The 17,671-nt window shown below is 38.9% G+C and overlaps 2 protein-coding genes across 15 annotated transcripts in view; one reads left to right on the top strand and one right to left on the bottom strand.

Annotated features, from left to right (window-relative positions):
• The first annotated feature begins 7,672 nt into the window (after window positions 1–7,672).
• Window positions 7,673–10,220, top strand: cd8a (CD8a molecule). The gene is made up of 6 exons (XM_080026018.1): window positions 7,673–7,812; window positions 7,954–8,283; window positions 8,375–8,458; window positions 8,540–8,647; window positions 8,915–8,954; window positions 9,575–10,220. The coding sequence occupies exons 1-6, from the start codon at window positions 7,764–7,766 to the stop codon at window positions 9,597–9,599; spliced, it is 636 nt and encodes a 211-aa protein (XP_079882144.1). The 5' UTR covers window positions 7,673–7,763; the 3' UTR covers window positions 9,600–10,220.
• A 607-nt stretch (window positions 10,221–10,827) lies between these two features.
• cast (calpastatin) overlaps window positions 10,828–17,671 on the bottom strand; it is a 39,762-nt gene continuing 32,918 nt past the window's right edge. For 13 of the 14 annotated variants that reach the window (XM_080027014.1, XM_080027023.1, XM_080027016.1 and 10 more), the window contains 16 exons: window positions 17,457–17,561; window positions 17,200–17,316; window positions 16,944–17,051; window positions 15,751–15,864; window positions 15,353–15,457; window positions 15,106–15,222; window positions 14,504–14,611; window positions 14,273–14,380; window positions 14,073–14,177; window positions 13,870–13,962; window positions 13,610–13,654; window positions 13,340–13,477; window positions 13,049–13,135; window positions 12,323–12,352; window positions 11,966–12,072; window positions 10,828–11,841 (listed from right to left, as the gene is read on the bottom strand). In XM_080027014.1, the coding sequence (XP_079883140.1) occupies window positions 11,974–12,072; window positions 12,323–12,352; window positions 13,049–13,135; window positions 13,340–13,477; window positions 13,610–13,654; window positions 13,870–13,962; window positions 14,073–14,177; window positions 14,273–14,380; window positions 14,504–14,611; window positions 15,106–15,222; window positions 15,353–15,457; window positions 15,751–15,864; window positions 16,944–17,051; window positions 17,200–17,316; window positions 17,457–17,561 (1,479 nt within the window). In that variant the 3' untranslated portion in view covers window positions 10,828–11,841; window positions 11,966–11,973. The remainder of the gene's footprint in view (window positions 11,842–11,965; window positions 12,073–12,322; window positions 12,353–13,048; window positions 13,136–13,339; window positions 13,478–13,609; window positions 13,655–13,869; window positions 13,963–14,072; window positions 14,178–14,272; window positions 14,381–14,503; window positions 14,612–15,105; window positions 15,223–15,352; window positions 15,458–15,750; window positions 15,865–16,943; window positions 17,052–17,199; window positions 17,317–17,456; window positions 17,562–17,671) is intronic. The other variant, XM_080027017.1, reaches the window with a different exon arrangement.

Here is a 17,671-nt window from a genome sequence, read left to right on the forward strand (position 1 = left end):
GTTTTCAGCTGCAGCAACTATGTAACATATTGTGATATTTTGTTTTTTGTTTCATATATCGCAAGACGACTGTTGAGCTCCGTAAACTTTGATTCTAAGCTCTTTGCTGTTACTTTTCATCTAAAATATTTTATATTGGTTTATTATCAATATGCAGATACCATTGTCATTTATCCAAGTGCTTTTCATTTCAGCGTGTTTCTGATCTGTAGTTTTTGTTTTTGTATTATTATTAAACCAGGGCAATACAGGGAAGTACCTCATACATGCCCAAACATAATTGGTTCTATTTACTTTTAAAAGGCCCATAAACAACAAAACAGCTGCATTTTAATACTGTATTCGCTCATTCGCTTTTTTCAGTATTGAACATTGTTGTCATTCAATATATCTTGAATATAACAGCACTGTCAGTTTCATTTTCTGTGAGCATAATTCTGTTTTATCAATAAAATTGTATATTTTTAATTATATAAAATGGACTTCTTTTCATAGGTGATATGTACAGTAAGTAAATGCATCCATAACACATTTTACAGTGAATGATAATGCATAGGAGCACAGGCCACTCAAGGACACCTTAAATGTATAATTTATAAAATTGCACAACAATAAAATAGAGCAAGGATATATATACAAAGCGATAACAAAGCAAAAAAATATATATATACAAAGAATTACACAGAAATTGCCTATTGAGGGGCATAAAAAGGCAGAGTAACCTAGAGATGCCAAGTTCTTAATACCTAGCTCTCGAGAAGGCCAAACACAGTGTCTTTCCAATGACAGTTGTGATTTGTGCTCAGATAACGAGGAAGTCCACTGTTTCAGGTGGTGCTGTGTGTCATACACAAGTGGTTTCTGTGAATGTGTATGGGACAGGGGAGAATTAGAGGTTTGTAAGTGGGTGTTGTAGCCACCATCCATTGGCAATATTGAGTTTCAGGGAAGTTGAGTAGGTGAGTGACAGGGTTTGGTTTCTTCCTTTACCTTTTGATGTGTATAACCTTGTATCACATTCAGTTTCTATTTGTATAATCCTAAATAAGTTTATTTTAAGTTTAATTTAAAGCAAAGTGTGTATTTCTCACTCACTCACTCACACACACACACACACACACACGCAAGCAACACATGCACACCTGAGTGACTGAGGAGTGTAAAGAATCAACCGTGTTGGTGGTTGTTCAGGTCTAAGGGAGTGTGCGCGACCCTTTCCTGTGTGCTAGAGAGAGAGGAGAGACAGAGCCGTGTTCACTGAGATGCTATCGCTTTTCTCAGCTTTGAGCACCTCATCTAGTCTCTGAAACAAAAAGACCACAAAAATACCACAGACCCAACCACAAGCAATGGCAGAGAAACAGAGAGACGAGAGGCAGAAACTACATTACCGTTTTGAAATGAGCCGTGGGGGGAAAAATATTTTATGAAAACGTAAAGACAGCCTCTGGTTGGAGTCTATTTTCTTTTATACGACACAATACAGTATATGATACATTTCATTTGATAAATGCATTCTAACAGTAGAATACCTTTAAATAAACACAGATTTGTGATTATGGCGGGGTGTTTTGTAATTAATAAATTACTTTTATAGTAAAACAAAGAACAGTAAATGAAGTAGTCAAGATCAATTTAATGCAGTTAAAACTGAATAAAGTAAACTAACACAATCAAACAAGTGCTGTGTCAACAAAACCTTTTAATTTAAATCTACTGCCTGTATGTTGTACCACATAGAATGAAAGCAAAGTACAACTTGATATATTGAGTTGCTAGTTGAATAAGAACAGCTATACTATATATATATATATATACTATACTTTGGGAGTATAACATTATTGAAACGCATCTCAGTATTAGGCAAATTCCCTGCAGCACCACAAAAACATCCTCCAAAAAGACGATAAAATTAAATAAAAACCTCTCTTAAACAGTTTTTTTTATAAAACTATATAAAACACATTGTGTTCTATATATGAAGGTGGGATTTATTGCAGGGTTGTTGTATAAGACAACTTTAGTTTAAGCTAGGCGCAGCAAATAAACTAGCAACTCTATGTACAGTATATGAGCATTCTGTCCTCATTGGAGGAAATCATTAATTGTCACAGATTCTGAGACATAGATGCAGACAGGAGCAGTAGTTCTTAAGGACCTATTATACAGAGGATTAAGTTCTACTGTTTTCTGATGACATACAGTCCCTTCCAAAAGTATTGGAACATTGAGGCCAATTCCTTTATTTTTTCTGTAGACTGGAAACATTTGGGTTTGACCAAAATATGAATATGAGACAATAGATCAACATTTCAGCTTTCATTTCCAGGTATTTACATCTGGATCTGATACACAACTGAGAAGACATAATTATTTGTAAAGGAACACCACATTTTAGGTGAGCAAAAGTATCGGAACAGATACACTTAAAATAAATTAAAGTAAATAAGACTTAATGTTTTGTTGCAAATCCTTCTCTTGCAATAACTGCATCAATCCTGTGACCCATTGACATCACAAAACTTTTGCATTCTTCTTTTGTGATGCTTTTCCAGGCTTTCACTGCAGCCTCTTTCAGTTGTTGTTTGTTTACTCTCTTCAGTCTCCTCTTTAGCAGGTAAAATGCATTCTCTATAGGGTTTAACTCTGGAGATAGACTTGGCCAGTCCGAAACCTTCTATTTCTTGCCCCTGAATAACTCCTTTTTTTGTTTTTGCAGTGTGTTTTGGGTCATTATCTTGCTGCACGATGAAGGATCTTCAAATCAGTTTTGTTGCATCTTTCTTTAAATTGGCAGACAAAATGTTTCTGTAAACTTCTGAGTTCATTTTGCTGCAAAAAAACTGCAAAAACAACAAAGGAGTTCATCAGGGGCAAGAAATAGAAGGTTTTAGACTGGCCAAGTTAATCTCCAGACTTAAACCCTATAGAGCATGCATTTTACCTGTTAAAGAGGAGAGTGAAGACGAAGAGAGTAACCCCCCAAAACAAACAGCAACTGAATTAGGCTGCAGTGAAAGCCTGGAAAAGCATCACAAAAGAAGAATGCAAAGTTTTGTGATGTCAATGGCTCACAGGATTGATGCAGTTATTGCAAGGGAAGGATTTGCAACAAAACATTAAGTCTTATTTACTTTAATTTATTTTAAGTGTATCTGTTCCGATACTTTTGCTCACCTAAAAATGTGGTGTTCCTTTACAAATAATGTTATCTTCTCAGTTGTGTATCAGATCCAGATGTAAATACCTGGAAATGAAAGCTGAAATGTTGATCTATTGTCTCATATTCATATTTTGGTGTCAAACCCAAATGTTTCCAGTCTACAGCAAAAATAAAGGTATTGACCTCACTGTTCCAATACTATTGGAGGGGACTGTATAGAGGTGTGTCTATTAAAATCGTAATAAAGTACAGACAGAAACTGTACAAAATATATTTTGTAATCCATTTGCGTGTGTTATATCCTGCACCATTGTAATTTATAATTTGTGTCAGTCTACAGTATGTTAATTATTATTATAGTTAAAATAATGGATCTTTAAAAATTCACAATCTTTCGAGACAAACCATTTTGACAGTATAATATTTATATATAAAGAAAGTTTATTGATTGTTAATATGTAGTAAATACACCATACGTTAATAAGAAACATAGTTATTGTTCGCTATGATTTATACATGATTTACACATGATTTTCTCATAGGTCTCTTTTAACTTATACCTGTCACCATTTCAACTGTATTCAGTTCACAGTCAGTTAATCTCACAGAAACAAACGTATCAGAGAAAGGAGCTCTAAATTTGGCAGACATTGACAAGAAACAAAATTCCACATAACTGAATTTTACTAAAGCATCAATTCAATTTCTGTTATGTCTTACAGAATACACTTGGGAAATACCATTTCATATGATACATTCACATTTAGTACATGATAATACAGTCAACATGTGAAATGTAGGGCTTAACGTTGAAATAAATGCCAATTTCATCCTTTATTTTCCAAAAAAAGATGTTGGTGATTATAAATAACACATACTAAGACATTTGTATGCTCTATTTCAGTGATGCTTTTAGTAAAATGACAAAAATAAATACACCAATAAAAGTCAGCCATGGAGGATCAAAATGTCTCTTGAATACATAAATGTGGAGCAACAGTGTTAAATCATACAAATACCATGACACGTGCCATCTTTGGTGCAAACAATATGTTGTGTAATATGTCCCGTGCTTTGCAGGGTTGACTGTCTTCAGCTTTGCAGGCACAGAATAATCTTTTATTTTTTTAAAGGTCACATTTTTCACACATGATCTAATTTAGCAATCAAATCAAAGTCACAAACTGAGCAAGAGAGTGTACTGGTTGAGTAACCTATACACAGTATATTAATATAACACAGGATGATCAATTATTTTTCCTGAATAAATTCACATAACTTACATTGAAAATCGAGTTTCCAATTGGACATATATTAATGAGTTTAGCTCTCTTAGCAAAAAGGCAAAATAGGGTCAATTTAAATGTGGAAATTAATTTCCAAAACCGACATATCCTAACAAGAAGTCTCAGTGACTTATGATGAGCACCCTTGTATTTGTGAACGGGCATCTGCATGTGTTCAGTTCCTCCATTTCTGAGCGCTCCAATTCTACTTACTCCACTTGTTGCTCTTGGTTTCCTTTTTGCAACTTCATATCCCATAATGCCTGGAACTGTCAGCGCAGCAGCACAGACGAGCAGGTGAGCCAAAGAGATGAAGAACCTAGACCGGGCAACTGGCATTGGTGTTAATCTACTGGTATTGTTAGTGCTGCTATTTTCAGAATGTAAGCACTGTGCACATCTCTTCTGACTGCATTTGAATGTCAAACTATGAAATGCTGTTATACAAGGTACTCTCTTTTTCACTGGCTTCCCCTGGTCAACCACACACACACACACACACACACACACACACTCAGATATAGGTTTCAGGTTGGAGAACCCCCTATATGACTAAGATAGGGGAGCCCATGCAGGTGCGTTTACGAATGAGTCAACTCTGAATGTATGGGAAGGTGAAGTGGGCTAACAGAGCCTTTTGACTGGGTCTTCCCTCTAACACAAAGCATCAACAGAATCCCCTCCTTACTCGAAATCTGAGTCTGGTCTCCATCATGGTTTCATTTTAAACAAATGTCAAAGTAATTTATGATAAACAAATGCTGAAGTTATGTTAATAATGACCATCTGCATTTTGAGAAAATGTGAACGGGTAAAGAACACATAGGTAAAATCAGACATAAATGAGACCTTACTGTTATTCTGCTGCTCTGTTTGTTACTCTCTTTGTCATTCTCCTCCCACCCATGGAACAGATAAACCGCCCACAACAGAGGAAAATGTCAGCACTTGTTGCCCATTACTAAATTGGTGCATTTGCTTTCCATCACTGCGCAGGAAATAACATACAGACCCTGGGTTGAGCCAAAACTGCTGTAGTGGCTCTATCAGTTCATCTGAAGGGAGTTTCACTTTCCAACAACTGTTTATACAAGTATTCACGTTTAGTGACAGGGGACACGATTCCTCATTGTTGCGAGGGAAGAAGCTGTGTCCTTTATTATTAAAGCAAAATTAGCATTTTACTACTTTGCTCTAAGTTTTGGTGCTTTATCATACTGATGCACAAATTATAGATACATCCAGTATTCACATGAGGAAGTCCTGCTCATTGATCTGCAACAGGCACCTCAGTACAACCCTGTGGCAGAATCTCTTACAGTAGAATCATTTATATTGTAACAAACAAAATATGATCATTTTAACCTGTCCAGGTTTCCGGATGAATGCCTCCTCGTGGCCCATGTTCCTCCTGCGGACACTGAGTGGGGCAGGGATGGCGCCTGCCTCTGCTTTTAAAAAGGTAATGACTGCTGGGAGAAACTGCTGTAGGACAACACTGATATTTATTTAGTTTGTACTGAAGCTGGTAAAAAAAAGTTGTCAAAATGAAATTGACTGATTTTTAACTGAAATGAATCAGTTTCCTCCTAGTTTCATGAGAAAGTGTTGACCTTAATACATGCAGTTAAACCCATGGCTACATTCCTGCTTTTAAACAAGTATTAAATCATTTTACTCACCAGTTCACTACAGCTTTACACAGGCAACAAGCAGATTTAACACATTTCCAGTTACCTTGACCTGCTGCTTATGTTATCGATTAATTTGCAAGTGAGAGACAGAACTTTGAAAGCAATTGTTTTTTAGCTATTTACTTTTAGTCACAATTACAGGAAGCCTCCAAAACACTGGATCCTGCTCTTCCCATAATGCAGCATCTTTGTTGACCCCTCTGTTCCTGGTTCATGCCCATATATTTCAAGCTACATGCCTCAAGTTTATATCTCAGGCTTTTCCCAAAGAGTTGCAGTCGCCAAGTCCAAGCCAAAATTGTTAAAGGAATACTTCACCCATACGGAACCGGCGTTCTATCATTATAAAATCGTTATTATAACAAAATTAATTAGGTTTTTCTTGCCTCAGTCATTCCTCAGTCTTCCCTTGGCCCAGCTGTCCTGTTAATCCAGCTGTCCTGTTAATGTTACCATGTGTGATGTCACACATGGGAAAATGTAGGGTTAGACAGTGAGACCATATAACACTCTTTCTGCCTTTTCTCAGGCTAGGATGAACCGATTTCAAAATTTTCTGCACATTTATACTACATAGGATCTCAGAGTTCAATACACCTTCATATTTCCACCGGTGAAGTAGGTCTTTAAGTCAAAAATTACCCTGCTGACATCATCAGACTTGTTTGGAATTGAAATCTATTATGTTACTCTGCGTTCTTCATTCCTACCCTTACTTTTGGTCATGAAGGTTGGGTAATGACTGTACTCTGGGCGCCTCCCTAGGTAGGTTTTCAAGACTCGTCCAGCTTGGCATGTTGCACTTTAAGCCACACCCCAATGGCACAGGCAGCAGGTGTCTTCCATTGGCTTTTTTCTTTCTAGTGGGGTGTAATCAATAATGCAGCGCCCTCAACAAGACATAAGTCTTGCTTTTGCCCCCATCTAGTGGTTAAAATGTTATCCCGATTGGGTGTCGGATGTGGTTAGCTGTGTAATGCAGATGAAGATTTTTTAGTTTACAATGCTATTGTCGTACTTTGAAACTTTGAGGGGAAGCAATAATTTGACAGGTTTATTTCAGTGATACCTAACGGAGTGATAGCTAGGCTCTCAACTATTAATACAGTTTATCACAAATAGGGCCAGGGTTACACTAAACTAATCATCATATACTAATAAGGATTTTTTGTTTGTCTTACATTGGTCATTAAGACGAGTCTCTTAAAATTCGAACATCTTTAGATTCACAAATAGAATTGTGTTTGGTTACAGTGGGCTGCTACACCGATTTAGCATGTGCTCTGTATGAAGTTTTTACACTTCCGTGCACTTAATACTGTGCACTGCTAATTTTGTGTCTCATTATGAAGTTGAGCAGATGTATTGTAAAGTTTTGACAATACTTCAAACCAGAGGCAGAGGTGTGAAGTGCAGATAGGTGGGCTCCACTTCAAACATCGCGACCACGACCGTGCTGCAGGAGGTCTCTGCAGCACTCCGCTGCAATGATCCCATTCGACACAGCGAAGAATAAGGTCACAGATTGGGCGGGGTTTGATGTCTCACTAAATTATCTCCCAGCAGGCTCCAACAAACAATACAAAGACTTGTTAAGCTATTGCCGTCTGCAGGATTAAAATGGACCAAAAGTGGATTCAGGTTTTGGTGATTCTGGTGTTTCATCAAAGTGAGTTTAACCTAAAATCTTTTACTGCTAAGTCTATTCGCTACCATGTGGCAGACTTAAATGTCCCTCTGGTCTGTTTCTTATTCGTTTGCTTTCGGTTAGTGAATGACATTACTGCTTCTTTATTATCAAATCTTTTAGACATGACTCCAGGAGCTGGAGAAGACATAACCGTCAAAGAGGGGCATTCTGTTGATATCAAGTGTGAGCCTAGTGAGATGGGCCTCTACGTCATCTGGTTTCGAGCGCTGGACCAATCTGGCATGGAATTCATTGCATCTTTCTCCAACAATGGTCGAGAAAAGTCAATTCCAAGCTCCTACTCTTCTACCTTCAGCCACACAAAGATGGAACAAAAGATCCTAACACTGAAGAGATTCAACAAAGGTCGGGACAGTGGCGTATACAGCTGTGCGGCCCTTTATAAAGGCACTGAACTAAGGTTTGGCAAAGTAACTCGACTGCTCGGAGGTGAGTTTTGTGTGATGAGCTTGTTTGAACAATGATATGATGGATGCTTTTCAGTCGAACTTTTTCCATTACATCTTTTCTGTCTCTTCAGATAAAGTTGCACCATTGACCACCACCACAACCAAACCAAACCTATTCACAACAACTTCTGTGCAATGTGTTTGTGACAAGCAAGGTAAATGTTCCATGTCCTTTTCATCTTCACATTCACGATACTGTGACCAGAATCAGGTGATGAATGAGCACGTTTTTGCAGGAGGAACCAGTTCTTTTATGTTTTGTTCTCCAATCATCCTGGGTTCACTGGCCGGCGGATGTGGCCTTCTTCTTGTACTCCTCATATTCACCATATTGTACTGCAACAGTAAGTCCACCTAAGAGCTTAAACCTACAGGAAAAGCCTTCATGTAGCATGTTGCATCCCATTTTGCTATATGGCAGCTGATACGTATAGTCTTTATAAATGTCTGCGCTTTCGAAAGCTGAAACTTCTTGTTTTATATTCTGCTAAATTGCCTCAGCAATTTTCATTTCCTTAGTTTGCGCTTCTTGCTTCAAACCTGGATTATCATTTTGTAATGTGTGTGAAATGATTTGCAAGGTTTTTGACTACACATTTGATTTGCTTTAGAAAAAAGGACGCGGAGGTGCCCACACCATTACAAAAGAAAGTAAGTTATATCTTTATTTTTCTTTTAATCCAATATTGTTCCAGTTAGGGCCTTAACCAGTATCTTTGAAATATTGAGGTCAGTTTTCCATAATTCCCCCTCCACCAAGAAAATAATAATATTTCCATATGTAATTATTTAATTAGATTATTAGTTATATTTCTCAACTTTGAATTAAGTAAAGCGGTTAATTTAGGAAATACACATCTTCTCATGAATTTAAATATCTATACACTAACTCAAATTTCTGTCAGATCAGAGCTGTCTATTTCCTGGTAGTTAGTACCACATTACACAGCTCTTTGCAGCGCTTCTCTTAGGGAGTCATTAGAAAATGACTTGTCTGTAAAATAAAGTGTTTGTCTTATTTTTAAATGCTGTTTTGAAACCTTTTCCACACAGTCTGGGTTACAACACTAACAGAGAAACATGGGTTCTATGTATTCATTTATTAATAATTATCACTAATAAAACACATTGCTACTAAAATAAAACCACTATGATCCGCCTGTTAAATACTCTCTAGAATGTAATTCCTTACAGGTTGTGAAGTATAAATGTGATATTATTTATAATTATTTTTTCTTTCTTTTTATAAATATCTTGTTTATCTCACATAGGCCACGGATGCCTCCCGGAAAATAAATGAACTACGGACACTTTGAATTTACGTGACGCAGTTTCACAAACATTTCTGTATTTGTACAGATTTTTTTTTTTTTCTTATTCGCTGTTTGATGACATTACAATGTATCAGATTACCTTAAAAAGCACTCATTGTTTTTGATATAAAATATATTGTATATAATTGACTATAATTTGTATATATTGATTTGCATTTAAAATCTACACTTCTGAAAGCCAATTTTAAACTCCTTTTTTCAGCTTACCTTCATTGGTTTTTTACCTTAATTACAATATTTACCCTCAGTTTTGTGATTTCAACAAGAACTAAACTTGCTTCAGCTGGAAAAAATTAACTAACCACAGTTAAGAAAATTACTTTCTCTGGGAAGTTGATTTCCGTCTTGAGAATAAGTAAATATTGTATTATCTTTTACGATATAAATGTTTTTCATATTTGTTAATCTATTGTAAACCATAGAAATGTTCACTGCCTGAAATAACAAAAGAAGTGTGTGAGCAGGTTCTTATTATATTTAGTTTTACTAGTTTTATTCCTTGTACTTTACATGTTTATGGTTTCAAATAAATAAGGAACAAATATGAAAATGTTTATATTGTAGAAGATACAGCATTTTAGAAATTTCCCAGTGTCTTGATTTTTTGTAATTTACATCTCTTACAAATATTGTAAGATAAATGAATAAAATACAATATAATACCACCTGGAAAAGCGTTCTTCTTTCGCTGCAATAAATTGTATCTATTTCTTCTTTTTTTCAGTACTTCAAACCTAGTCATTTGCTTATCAGTCATTCAGGGTCTTAGCAAAGAAATATGAAGAGTTACATTAAGTTTTTCTCGTTTAAGGAAGTGGGCTTAAACAACTCTGCAGAGTGAAAAAAACACGTAGTCAGGAGTAGAAAAAAATTATAATTTAAGAGATTCGGTTCCTATTCAGTTGAATAGATTTCTCTTGCACAATTGAGAAAACAATGTTTGTTGATTTCCTGCGGAATTTAGCTTTTTACGACACATTTAAGGCAGCTCATGTTGGGCTTTTTTTCTTCTTTCAGGCACAAGACAGATAGAAACCAGACCGTTTTCATTTTTAGATTTTTTTTATTGAATTAGTATTCCCACAACTAAAATATCTCTTATTTTGACTCACACCCACACAAAACCTTTGAAAACAAAAAATTGGGAAAGTATACTTTTTTGACTTTACAGTTTAAAGCCCTTTCTAAAATTATACAGTGTTCTTTCATATAGAGCTTTTTTATTTTATTTTCATTTTTTTTTACAGTATACAAACAAGGGCTGTCAACAAAGCTTGCATCCACCTCGGTTCACTTAGTGCACTTTTGGACACCGGGATTGTTTTATTTCATACAAGGCCAAATACATACAAAAGACCCTCAGTGAGTAAAAGGCATTTGATACAGAATCAAGCAGAACACCCTCTGGAAATCCTCCACATATTCAATAATGTAAACTATGTGTTGTCCAAAATAGAAGCAAAATAAGCTGTACACTAGTGTCTTAATGGCATCTGACCACATTATGATGGATAACTTGGCTTTTTTTTCTGTGTACATCAAAATTGCACAAACATCCCGATACTCTACACCCACTCTGTGCTGCTTCCCCATGTGAGCTGACCATCACCACCGCCGGTCCAACCAACATTGCAGCAGCACCACCAGGCTTAGATAAACGGCGTGTTGTGAGATTAGTGCCACTGAATTAATAGAAACTGTCCGCAGAGATGTACATACAGGACTCTAATGAGCCACGCCCTTCTTCCCTCAGCACGTCAGTAACGCCTCTCTTCCCCAATTATTTCCTCTCCTTTCTTCATCATTTATTCTTTCACTCTCCATCTCCGTTTTTGTAAAAGTCTTCTTTTTATTTTCTCCAAAGACAGCAACCACAAGCTTCTCATCCTTAAATACATGTGAAACCGAGCGAGAAAGGCACTGCACGCCGAGCTGTGTTGTGTGTGTGTGTGTGTGTGTGTGTGTGTGTGTGTGTGTGTGTGTGTGTGTGTGTGTGTGTGTGTGTGTGTGTGTGTGTGTGTGTGTGTGTGTGTGTGTGTGTAGGAGTGCATGTGTGTGTTTGTGTGTGTGACATGGGTATTTTTAGGTTTGTCTTTCATCCAGTATACATTCTTGACGATTTAGAAAAATAGAAACATGATCCAGCAAGCAGCTCCCTCGCTGATGCGCCGCTGGGACCGGAGAGGACGAGTCGTGGCGACAACCTACAACAGACAGTGACATATTGGGCAGTCAGTGGAAAGATGTCGCCTTTTTAACCATGTCATTTTGAGCACATTCTATCTTTCATTGGCTGAAAATCTAGCAGAGGATGAGAACAAGCCTTACCAAGTGGTCTAGCTCTTGCCTCCCTTCTTTGTAGATGTGGGCACTACATCAGAGCTTAGCTCAGCTGATAGCACGTCATCGGCTGGTGGCTGTTCTGCATGGTGTTTCTGAAATACGATTAAATTATTTAAAAAATATATGAAGGAAAAGAAGAGGCAGGCGTTTGCATGCAATAATCATACAGGTTTGAGGATATGATTTTGGGGAATTAACGAAGCAGGGACGGGAGAGTGAATCGCATGCAGTTTTGTGCATGCTTCGCCACTGGAGATATTTTGATTGAAATATAAGCACAGATTAATTTCCAGTCCATTTCCAACTGAATTTAGATCTTCATGCAGCGGGCAGTTTCCTTACTTTAGACTTTGACTTTGACTTGCTCTTGCCCTGTAACAAAGTTGACACCTTGGTTATGGCTCGGCAGCTCCACGTTGCTCCAAGAGGTCACCGAGAGTGGTGACCATCGTGCACTTACAATGCACTTACTGCACCATAAGTGCAAATAACGCCCTACAGAGGGCGCTACGTTGAAATGAAAAACTAAAAAGGGTGTAACATAAGGAACCCATACTTATGAACTGCCACTAGTCAATAGCACATTCCTACCACTGGATGTCAGTATGTACAGAGATTTAGATCTGGGCCTGTATTTATCAGACTGCTTAAAGTGAAACTTTACATGTGAAGTGAAAGATCAAAGTAAAAACATTGAACTCTTAATGTAACAATAAAAGCTAATTATCAGAGTCCCAATGACTCTTCTAGAAACATTTTCTTGAATTGCTTCAGAAACCTCCAGAGGAAGAGGGTTCAGAGTAGATCCAAGATGACTGAAGTACAGAGACATTGTCTAAAACTTTTGTTTTGATGAGTAATGTTAGCTGAAACCATACATACTGTTTAAGAACAGAACAGGATTAAGTCAATGGCAAATGTGTCTTAGCTTTTCTATTCCAAAGGTTATGGCTCTTTAGAGCATTCATAAGTGTATGTGTTTGGAGTATGGTAAGCATGGGTTCTTAAGTTACCCTTGTGTTTTGAATAATGGCAATAAACGGATTAACCCCACACAGATCTCTTTACCTTTGGTTTCTCTGTCTTAGGTTTGAATTCTGGGGCATCAGGGAGCAGGGTGCTTGACAGCTTGTCTAGGACGGGACCGGCCATTGGCTGGGAAATAATTTTGAAAGAAAAGTTTATGAGATCAACAAACATGTCAAATGTCATGCAGCAGCCAATGGTAAAATAAGTCAGAATCCAAAACAATGCTGCACCAATACATGTCCTTGATACTAACAGTGCTTGTTTAATGTTTCAATAATTACTATTAAGTACACTGTTCCACAATAAAATCCATCTTATTTTCTGTGCTACCTTCAGGGGCTCTGAGTCCAGCACAGGAGGTTCCAGCTTTGCTGTGGCTGCAGATGATGCGACCGCTACAGGGGGCTCAGGTTCAGTAGAGAAGTCGCTGGAGAGCAGGTCCAAGGCTGTTTTATCATCCATAGTCTTCTAAAGGGCGGGGAAAGACAGGAAATACACCTCTATCAGCTAATCCTATATACAATATAGTCTAGTGTATTTCATTTCACAAAGCTCGTCTGTCTGCAGTCATATTCTGAGTATGTGTGTGTGCATCTTTACCTTCTTGGGTTCTGCAGCTGCTTTTGCTTTTTCCTCTGCCATTTTCTTAAAGTGAAATTGATGAACATTAGACACACACAGTTACTGAATTACGCTGTATACTGTAATTAATCACGTCCCAGTGAATATTCAAATCAACACCATCGCACATTATTTTCATACAACTTAAAACAGTTACCTGACAAAGCCTCATTCACACATAAAGCAATGCGGCTTTTCTTAATTTCACCTTTCAACTTTAGTTTAAAATGTCCGTTTACCTTGAGATCTTCCTCAGTGGGTCTATACTCTGGTGGCAGCGAGTCGTCTCTCTCTCCCATCTTAATCAGCTTCTCTTCAAGGATCTTTTTCTCCTGCAACAACCAAACAAAATCAGCACACATGAAAGGACTGGTCTGGATGCCTTACACGTAGAGTGAAAAAATATTTTTCTGTGGCTGTGCTCCTGAAGCAAAGTGGCTACCTTGACAATGTCTTTGACAGGAACCGGGACGGGCTGCGGAATGGGTTTGATATCTGCCAAGGAGTCTGACAGGGCATCCAGGGCATTGTCTGCTTCCCCTTCCAGCTGAGTGTGCACAAACACAGACAAAAAAGATTCTTACATAGCTGCAGTTTGAGAAAGGAGTCCAAAAAGGCTTGAGTTGTACGTTGTGTGTTTACATGGGGGGCGGTTTCCACGGGAACATAAGCAGCTGACTTGACGACCGGAGCAGCGGCGGAGGACACAAAGTCGCCCGCCAAGGCATCCAGAGCAAAGTCTGCAGAGGGCTGAGGAAAGGGACATAATTCAAGTGTATGAAGACATTGTGATTCTATAGAACTTTTCCCTTGCAAAGGAAGTATCTGTGTGTTGCTTAGGGCTGCAGTCAAATAAATACATAATAAATCTACCTGTGCAGGAGGAGCTGAGGGCTTGATAACAGGAGCCTGGAACGCCAGAGCTGATGAGGAAAAGTCTCCCATCAAAGCGTCCATGGCCTCACTGGTGTTCATGGTGGGCTGCAGCAGGAGGAGAGAAGCGCATGATGAGGGAAAAGAGAGAAATACACTTTACGTCAATATCCTGTAGTTATTATTGTGTTGCTGAAAATGTAATACTTTAAAGCCTTGTTTCCACTGAGCAGTTCGGTTTGGTGAGGCATAGATTTGCGTTTCCACTGTCAAAAGTTGGAAATGGGATCAAAATTTACGAGCAGAGCCGCACCATTTTCGGCAACATCTTGTTGGGGTGCTAAGCCGTCCCATAATGGTGGAGCTAGACACTGCTGTCCACTGATTGGTCGACAATCATTTCCGTTTGAGTGATAAACGGCCGTGTGTAGTAACCTCGGCAAGAGCAAAGAGTCCTGTGTTAAGAGAAAAACCCTGCCTACCAAGTAAGGGTGCTGTTGGCAGTAGAAACGCATGCTAGATCTAGGGTTACTGTGCCCTGCCGAATCAAACCGTGTTGCTCAGTGGAAACGAGGCATAAAGGGAATTTGTCCTCGTCTCACCTCAGGTTTGGGAGCAGGCAGCTTGTTGAGTTTGTCCTCTTTAAACCTGTACTCTGGAGGACGTGAGTCTTCCCTCTCTCCCACTAACACACCTTTCTCCGTCTTGTGTTTGTCCTCCTGTAAAAAGAAAGAAATGACAAGGTGAGTTTCTGTGAGGAGCTGAAACACAACTGTTGCGGCCAATAGCAGAAGGCTCTCTGCAATCAAGAGCTATGAACTCTGTGCCTGTGAGTGTTTGCGCTCCTACCTTGACCATGTCCTCGGGTCTGAGTTTGGGGGATTCAGGTTTTGGTTTGTCTTCTGGTAAAGTGTCGCTAAGAGCACTGAGAGCATCCAGAGACAGAGGGTCGATCTAAGGAGAGAACAGGAGATTTTGAGACCACTGACAGTAGTAGTTTGTGCATGATGTGGCCTATGTTTCAGTTTGACAGAGTTATGATCATAGACTGTATGGATATAACAGGGCTGAGGTGCCCCATAGGATAAACCATTATTTTTTACAGGAAGGCCTACAGGCTCACACAACTGAGAATACAAATGATTTTCATTTATTCTACCAACTCAGTGAGGAGATACCCTAGCCTATAGATGGAGAAAAAGAGTTCCCAGATATGCAAACACACATTCATGTACCAAAAGCTTTACCTCAGGTTTCTTATTGGCAGGAGGGGGGGCAGGTGCACTAACTCCAGCAGCTTTAGATGGAGCCACAAAATCTCCACCAAGTATATCCAGTGCTGACAAATCGTCTACTTTGGTCTGGAACAGAGAAAACATCTTTCATCAATAACACAATATCAAGAAAATAAAAATATCTGAACATAAGATCTGATTCAAACAATGTCCTAAATAATAGTGAGTCATTTTGGGATTTTTAATTATTTAATTTATTGCCTAAAGTGAGAAGATGGATACCGCTCTCTTAACTGTACAATGAAGCTAACCACCTACTGGCAGTAGCTTCATATTTGCAATAGCATCCAGCTGCAGCCCCGGAGACAAGCACCCTGGCGTGACAACGACACCCAGGCGTGACGGAAGTAACTGTGGTGTGACGGACGTTACCTGTAGATTTTATTTTTGCAACGTCATAAACTTCTAAGTTGTAAACAACGTCAAACAATAACAAGACAGCAGACCGATACTAAGTTTGTGTTATTTATATTGTTTTGGCGATTAGGTTCAGGCATCACAGTTGGGTGGTTAGGGTTAGGGCAAAGGGACAGGGAGAGGTTAGAAGACGGAACACGGCGGCGGCCATCTTGAGTACGTCACGTCAAACAATAAAAAAGACCGCAGACCGATGGGCTACTAAATTTCGGTTATTTAGGCCTATATTGTTTTGAGGATTAGGTTCAGGCATCATAGCTGGTGGTTAGGGTTAGGGCAAATGAGTGACATAGCAGACATGTCATGGAAGCTAAATAGTCAAAAATCACGTCCGTCACACCACAGTTACTTCCGTCACGCCTGGGTGTTGTTGTCACGCCAGGGTAACTTGTCTCCGGGGCTGCAGCTGGACCCTACTCCATATTTGACATAGGCCTACATACATGAACATAGTAGGCTATCAGTCTTCTCTTCTAACTCTCAGCAGGACAGAGCATGAAAAGGTTCCTTAAATAAGTCAGAGAGAAATGAGATGATAGGCGTATATGCCAATGCTAAAATTCAGCTTTCTCTACAAATTGCACACAATTCATTTAATTAGTGTAGCACACAAAAACATGCCAGATGCTTATTTTTTTACATCTGCTGGAATGATTTATCTATATACTTCTCATTGCAGATTTTGCCGACATGTAGGCTACTAGGAACACATCTACAGTGTTGCCTACCTGTGCAGGAGGAGCTGAGGGCTTGATAACAGGAGCCTGGAAAGCAGGAGCTGCTGAGGAAAAGTCTCCCATCAAAGCGTCCATTGCCTCACCTGCATCCATGGTGGGCTGCAGGAAGAATAGAGAAGGACGTGATGAGGAAAAAGAGAGAAACATACTGTACGTCAATATCCCGCCGGTAGCCTATTATTGTGTTTCTACCACAGTGATATCCTACTTTCTAAGAGCCTTAAAAGGGAATTTGTCCTCGTCTCACCTCAGGTTTGGGAGCAGGCAGCTTGTTGAGTTTGTCCTCTTTAAACCTGTACTCTGGAGGACGTGAGTCTTCCCTCTCTCCCACTAACACACCTTTCTCCGTCTTGTGTTTGTCCTCCTGTAAATAGAAACATTGACAATACTTGGTGAGTGTTTCTGTGAGGGCCTGATACACAAATGTTGCAGCCAACAGCAGCAGGCTCTCTGTAATCAAAAGCCGTCTCAAAACTATGTGCCTGTGAGTGTTTGCGCTCCTACCTTGACCATGTCCTCTGGTCTGAGTTTGGGGGATTCAGGTTTTGGTTTGTCTTCTGGCAAAGTGTCGCTAAGAGCACTGAGAGCATCCAGAGACAGAGAGTCGTCCTAAGGAGAGAACAGGAGATATTGCTCTACAGATCTGTCATGCATTTATTGTTGAAATGTTTTGAAATAAAGTGTTTATTTTTTTTCTCTGTAAGAGTGACACTCTGGCA

This window comes from Ammodytes marinus (assembly GCF_949987685.1).
Source record: "Ammodytes marinus genome assembly, chromosome: 4".
NCBI lineage: Eukaryota > Metazoa > Chordata > Actinopteri > Uranoscopiformes > Ammodytidae > Ammodytes > Ammodytes marinus.